The 7,871-nt window shown below is 31.9% G+C and overlaps 1 protein-coding gene across 1 annotated transcript in view; it reads right to left on the bottom strand.

Annotated features, from left to right (window-relative positions):
• LOC103309419 (ras-related and estrogen-regulated growth inhibitor) overlaps window positions 1-4,812 on the bottom strand; it is a 9,431-nt gene extending 4,619 nt beyond the window's left edge. The window contains exons 1-2 of the mRNA XM_008184776.2: window positions 4,353-4,812; window positions 818-874 (exon numbers count right to left, since the gene is read on the bottom strand). Coding sequence (XP_008182998.1) covers window positions 818-874; window positions 4,353-4,449 — 154 coding nt within the window. The 5' untranslated portion in view covers window positions 4,450-4,812. The remainder of the gene's footprint in view (window positions 1-817; window positions 875-4,352) is intronic.
• Window positions 4,813-7,871: the final 3,059 nt, after the last annotated feature.

The following is a 7,871-nucleotide window of genomic DNA, read 5'->3' as shown; positions in this document are numbered from 1 at the left end:
CGGAAAATCACGGTATCGAATCCCCTTAATAAGAAGGGTAGAATAGAATGGATGTTTAACCAAATATTTAGATATTATTCAAAACGTTTCACAATCACGATAGGTATGAGGTTGTGACCTAGCTGATATTAAAAAAAAATTAACTAAGTTAAGTTAATATTTTCTCTGTATTATAACTTTTAATTTTTAGAGTTAAATGTATTGTTTGTTAACTATTAACTTTTATCTCAAGGTTCTTATTTTAACCAACTCAAGTTAATTGTTTTCATTAAATTCACCTTTGTAAATTACTAATAGCCAATAGGTACCTAAAGTAATAACATAAATATCAAATACAGACACACGTATAGACGTGTACTGTACCTATTTATGAACACATTAAGTGGGTATTTAGCCGTTTTGAATGTCAAATTATTTCTCAATATTTCATATTAAATACATAAATTATTGTGATTTGTAAACTTGTGCAAGATGAAACATTAAAGTCTGTACGGCCTTAACTTATTGTATATTACAGGATTCTCATTTCATTGTGTACCTACTATGCAATCTCATCAATATTTTGTTTGGCCTTCAAAAGTTATTTTTATCCTTAAACGTTTGTACAAAGTATTCGCGTTAGTATAACGTAAGTTTAGTACCATATAATTATTACAGAAAAAGACAATTTAAATAAACACAATATTATAAATTATTTAGATAGTCTAATTTTATTTTAGTACCAGTTTATAATTATTTTTTTTTTGCAGAATAATTTAACCGTGAGTTTTCTGGGCTGTAATTCTATCTTTGCATTAATTTTCAAATTAAAACTTACCAGCTTGGTGGTCATATTCGCCAATATATCTCTTTGTTAAAAACCGCACGGTCAATGCTAAAAACAAGAGAAAAAAACAGTTAATTTATGTTAAGACTAGTTACAACTTCTACGTTCATAAATATTCATTAAAACAGAAATTTAAATCTATGCTATTTAACGAAGTTTAAGTCTATTATTATGAAAAACTTGATTTGTCATGACTTCCTATTAAATTAACACTTTTGATAAATTAAAAATGAGTACAGGTTGTTTAATGGACTGTATCTAGACGTCATATAGGTACATTATTATAACGTTGTATGTGATTTCATGTGATTTGAATTTCATGGTTTAAGAGGACGCCACACCCGCATGTTTTGTCTCCGCCTTACAAACGTAGTACTTACGTACAACACAGCAAATTTGTCTTCAGCCTTCAGCAGTTCCAATTTTGTGCAGTTAGCTATAATAATAAAGTGAATTGATCTATAATAAAACTCAAAGGTAAGAAGATTATCTGTGCTTCATCACTAGTTTTATGTTTTAACAATATTTAATTTTTTAAGCGAGGTATGATAATTTTTAAATTTCCATATTTTTATGTATCTATTGAAGTATGAGAAGTATAGATTCTATTCAGTAGTTACTCATTAACTTGCATAAAAATAAAAATTTCATAAAAAACCTATATTAAAGCACAGATAAATAGATAATGCTTATACATTTAAGTTTGATAATAGTCCAATTTGTCCTATTATTAAAGATTATTAGTATTACACACAATTAGAACTGCTGGATACAAATTTGCTACGTCGTATACGTTCACAATGCGGCGTCCTTTTAAGAATTGGATAATCGAAACTTCTTCGTCCAATTTTCAACTTGCCCAAAAAATACGTACTCGATTGACCAATGTATTAAATTTGATAGGTACCATTAATCCCGGAAAACGTATTCAATAATTTTGATGCAATTTTGGATATGCTCCATTTGTAAAAAGAAAAAAACATATAATTTCAACATTAACGCAACATCCAAGACAAATATAAAGCACGTGTCCAACAAATAGTATTAGATGTATTACACTAAATATAACACATTAAAATAATAATAACAATATGCGCAGCTGAAGTTATTGGGAGAGCTGATATAATCAACATTATACGTCTCGACCATATAGGCGTGTGCAGACTTGGCTCGCAGGGTATATATGTGTCTGATAAAATTCTCCTCAAAAATATAAACTACCGGGTAGTTACTACCCTAAATAAATGCTCATGCTATTGCCTTAAAAATATTTATGATAACCATTTTTAATGTCACTGCCTCGTATTATAGTTACCTAGAAAATATAACAGGCAACATTTTCAACATCTTTTTTTCTATGTGAAATTGAAAAACACTTTTTTATAAATACGTATTTATTGAAAAGGATATATTTTTGACTTTTGTAACTCTATTGTCAAAAACATACATTTTATTATATTATTTTCTTTCTGAAAATTGTTGTTTGGGAACTTTGAGAAAAGTATCTACCATCAGCCCACAGGGTACCTATGCATGGTCAATGGTCATACCCTGCATACTATATGTGCGTACGCCTATGGTTCCGACTATAATATTATACATTATATTGTTATTAGGTACCTAGTTATATCATTGCATACATTATCCGGTTATTAAATTATATATTATACTAGTCTTTCGGAGCTCTTTGGATAGTATCGAAATATGCAGTGGAAAAACAACTGCAATTTCTTCGCACAAGCATTAAGATTTAGTGTATTCGCATTTTTATTTGACTCTCGAAAACATAGGCACAATTAGGTGGGGTCTAGGGGGGGCTTAGCCCCCCAAATATTTATCCAGCTTCCACATATAGGTACAAATATAAATTAAAAAGTAAGCTATCACTTACAAATTTTTTTATTTGTTATAGAAATTAAAACAAAAAACCTCCAATTCGTCTAAAATCTCAAATTCAAATACTATTATTATTATTTTATTATAATTATATTTATTATAATTATTTTATTATATTATTATTATTTCAGTTATTATCAATGTTTCACATTCCATAAACAAAATATACAAACGCATTGCGTTTATTACGTTAGAAATCAGAGATGCGTGTTGCCAAAAATTGCCTGATTAAAGTTAAAGAGAATTTTGATATGGATGATATTAAATAAATAGTCACTGAAGACTTGTGCCCAAATCTATATAAATTGCCACAGGCAGCGTTCACAATACCTGTTAGTTCGGCTACCTGCGAACGTTCGTTTTTATTAAAGCGGAGATTAAAAACTTGGCAGAGAACCATGATGAAATAAGATTGATTTTCAAATTTATCAATAATAAATATTAAAAGAGATGTAACAAATAGTTTGGAGACAAAAACAATTATTAACAAATTTTCTGTAGCTAATAGAAAATTAGTATTGATTTAATATTGAATATTAAATTAATTTAAATATAAAAATATTTTAATATCATATGAATTTATATGAGTATTGTCAGTAGCCATCCGGTTTATCAGTGAGGTTATGAAGGTGCGGGGGCGAAGCCCTTGCGGCTCTGTGTAACTTATTCAATTCTATCCCCCCCCCCCAAAAAAAAAAAAAAATTGACCCTAGTTGAGCCTATGCTCAAAAACACTCGTTTAACGATCAGGGTGCGATACCTACGTCGACTGTGCAGTGGCGCAGTGCTGGACTTAAATGATATGAATATATCGGCGTTATTCTCAACGTGCAGCCAAATTTCTGTGGCCAAGTGGCGGCGTGAAGGCAGATTTTTGAGTCCCGGGACTTAAGTCATTGGGTGGGCGGGGTATTGACTAGGAGTGTAGGATGGAATAGTGGAATGTAGATGCGTAGCCGAGTAGGGAGGTTTTCAAACTAAAACCTTACACTTTAACGCTCTCATTTGTTGTGTGGGTGGTTGGATACGCAGAATCCTAACCTAACTGAATCAGTATGATATTATATTGACGCCCGTATACGAAAGTACATATTGTTATCTTAAACTTCACATAGTATAAAAGAAAGTCCCTCTCTGTCTGTCTGTAGGTATGCTTTAAAACTACGCAACGGATTCTGATGTGTTTTTTTTTAATTGATAGAGTGATTCAAGAGGAAGGTTTAGATTCACAATTGGACCAGATAGGTCCAACCTGAGGAGGTGCTCAAACGGGAATTTTGAGTTTTACGATGGAAATTTTTGTTTATTAATGGTTGCTATTTGTTATAGGAGAAATAATTAGTATTTATTATTTTATTGGTTGCCATTTGTTATTGGGCAGATCAGGTGCAAGCATGCATCAAATCGAAATTTCACACATTGCCTACCAGGATGTCTGAGTTGCACTTACTGCAACGAGTTACACCCAAAAGGAGTTGAGCAATCACAATTTGTTAAGAGTTTACATTTTTTACAAAGTGCGCGGGGTCAGCTAGTATTATATTATAATTATATAAATATAAGTAATGTATGTGTATAATATATATGTACTATATACATAATAATATTATAACATACGGGTGCGGCTCACCGCTTTTGCCGACGCCGGGAGCCCCCAAAACCGCTATCTTCACTTCGGTGAGCGACGATTTTTTTCGCCGGATTCCTCGGATGGGATTCGCCGACATTCCGTGGCAGTGTACGTTATAATAATATTATTATTATAACTTGTAGATTGGTACGTTTACCACCGTAAGTCGTAAGACGAGCACACATGCACTGCGTATAATATTATGTAAATAATATAATATAATAATATGACGGGCACTATACACACACGACTTGTGATTGATATAAGTTGTACTATAACGTTCAAATTAAATTATTATGTATTCGCGGGCGAAGACGGACGAGACGGATATCGGTTTTCCGAACGGTCGTAAAGGTCTGGCCGGGTGTTATAATATTATAATATTATCGTCGTCAGTGTTATAATACAGACGCGCGCGTTCGCGACAACGGTCGACGATAATCGAGCCCGTCCGAGGGAGTGAATCGCCGCTCGCCACGCACAATAATAATAATATATAACACAGTAAATAGTGTATATAATATATTATTGTGTATGTGTGAGTGTGTACGGGCTTTGGCGTTCATTGTTTGTACATATATATCGTGTGTGTGTTTATACGGCAATGTAATATATATGTATAAATTGGATATTATAAAAAAAAGCAGCGCTCTCGCTACTGCGCCCCGCGCGAGTTCTAAAAATAAAAGCCCGGTCCCTGGTCGGGCGGGCACGCCAGCAGTCGCTTCCGTCCGGCGCCGATTACCCGAAACGCGCGTGCCTAAGTACGCCGCCGCGTCTGTCTGAGACGTTTTTCTTATAACATTATTATATTACTACTTATCGTGAAGGTATGCGGTGCGATATCGTGTTTTTGGGCCTATACAACCGTATACGAATTCAGTGGCGATGAGCTGCAGCAGGTCATTGACAACTATATCATAGTATTGTGGACTGGAGTGTTTATTTGGGAGGGAGGGGGTACTTGAAAGTCTTCATAATATTACGTAGAAATATAAAATATACGAGTGCGACATTTCGACAAAACAACTAAGTATGAATGTATGATACATCAACACGAATAACGATGGCAAACAGATCCGTGGTTCATGTGTTATAAAAATATGGAAAATGGATAATTTCCTGTAAAATAATATAATATCATTATTAATGCAAAATCTGACGAAAAAATGACAAAAATAAAGTGGATTAGTAATCGGTTAGCCAGGAAGAAATGTCACCTACTCACCTAAATAGGCATAATATATAGCTTAGATTCGAGTAGGTTCTGCGTTTAGGAATTATAAGATGCTACAATTGGGTCGATCCGGTTCCGTGACAGTACTACTCTGCGATTCTGTCGAAAAATAGATGTTTAAAGTCATCGTTGACTTTGCAACATTAATTACCATTGACCATTGTCAACTTGAACATGCGATATGAAAGCCATTTTGTTTTACTATGTCACCATAGCTAACCCTGTGGCAGTTAAATGATTTTGTCAGCGGGATATGGCTGATTTTTTAACATACACTATTTGATTGTTAAAAATATAATTTATGATTATAAGATTTTAAACGGGCGATTGTAAACTCTCCCGATTTTAATGGCATGTAAACTCTCCTGATGGTAAACTCACTCTCCTGGGTTTAGTCCAATACACAACCTGACGGGAACATGTAAACTCTCCCGGGTCAACTTCAGTACTACTAAACTAGAGGAGCATAGGGTATTATTCGTATTACAGAGACACAGAGTTGGTAACACTAAAATAATTCAGTTAATAATAAAAATCATTGTTTGCTGTGAGCTATAATATTATATTAAAAATACTACTTTTTGTATTGAATTATACAGGATGATTCACAAAAAAGTCAATTATAAAAAAATAATAATAAAAATAAAAATCAACGTTGCTGACGTTGCTGTGAGCTATAATATTATAATCAAAATACTATTTTTAATGATAATTGGAACACACTGGTTTCAAAAAACTTGAGGTGTAAATAATTAATATTTAAATAACAAATACAGGCTAACAGTTATACAATTTAAAATGACAATCACAATCTCTGCATTCATAGAGTAGCAATAAAACTTAAAACAACCCGGGAAAAATTGGAAAAAAGGTCATTGAGGGGATCTATCCCCCTCATCGCCGTTTGACCCACCACTGGCTGTCGGCTGAACCAGTAGCCATATTACCTATTCCTATGGACAGTATGACACGTCACACATTGTAGTTAATGAATGTTTTTTGTCTTATCAAACTAAGAAAGATTGCAAAATCTTATAATTGATACTGCCCGGATCACGGTACAAAAAAAATATACGTATATTACAGGGTACCCTGTATACATTATAGCGTACCCACATGATAATTTATGTGTGAGCATGCAAATTATTGTGAATACAACAGAAACGCCCGCAATGTGACTCTGACATTTAAGCGAATTTTTTTGATAAGTCTAAAAATAAGCAATAACACTTCTTATTGCTTTTGTTTAAAAATATAATGAGTCCCTCATATTATAATAAAGTATGAATGGTAGCCGGTAGGCGTAGGCCAGTTACCGTTTTCCCACTAAATAACATGCAGAGTGTAACAGAAAAACCTGACGAATGAAATGATTTTTGATCTAATAAATATTTATTTTTTTTATATAATATAATTTATTAACTCTTGTGTACGCGTATAATATACATTTTTTTATTTTATTAATATTAATAATAAGTTTAAAATCTGATTTAATTTTTTTTGAAAAATTCAAAACAGTCAATTTGTAGGTATATTATCTACATTATCCAGTTTTAGAAAACTTTTGACCGTAAAAACATTTATATAAGTCAAATGGCTTATTTATTATGGTTGTTTAACTTCTTACGACTTTTTTGGTGAAAAAATAATGTTTCTACGACTTTCAAGAGCTGACATTAATGCTAAGCACGAAAGCATATTTTTACGGCCGAACTTTGTTACCAGAGCAGTAATTTGAAAAGCAATAAGTTTTTAAAAAAATATTTAAATTTTAATCAGTAGACCTACCTATTTAAAAATTCTCATGAAATATTTAACAAAAAATTAATAATATATACTTTTAGATTCTGAGTGGAACGATGAATTTATTGATTTTACAATGATGTATGTTTTTTTTTTAATTTTTTTAAATTTTTTAAATTTTTTTTTGTGTCTGTGTACACGATAAGTAGTCGAAATAATGCTTCGATTTTCAACTTCAGTATCTTGTTCGATTGGAAAGTGAATATCGTTGGTGCATTGGGGAGGTCAAAATTAGTATATTGTTTCAAAAGCAGATGAAAAATATTAAAAATCCTTAATCACAGTTTTTTTTTATAAGCATTTAAAGTTCAAAAATTGACAAAATATGGAAAAATCACGAAAATTAGCAAATTATTTTGAGTTACGAATTCGTAAAAATTTTTCTTTTTAAATCTAAGATTTTAAAATGTAATACAAGTCTTTATAAGACTATCTACCTTTATCAAACAAAAAATATCTATAAGAAAGTCAAATTAAAT

This window comes from Acyrthosiphon pisum, chromosome A1 (assembly GCF_005508785.2).
Source record: "Acyrthosiphon pisum isolate AL4f chromosome A1, pea_aphid_22Mar2018_4r6ur, whole genome shotgun sequence".
Classification (NCBI taxonomy): Eukaryota; Metazoa; Arthropoda; class Insecta; order Hemiptera; family Aphididae; genus Acyrthosiphon; species Acyrthosiphon pisum.
This window is presented reverse-complemented; position numbering and strand designations above follow the sequence as displayed.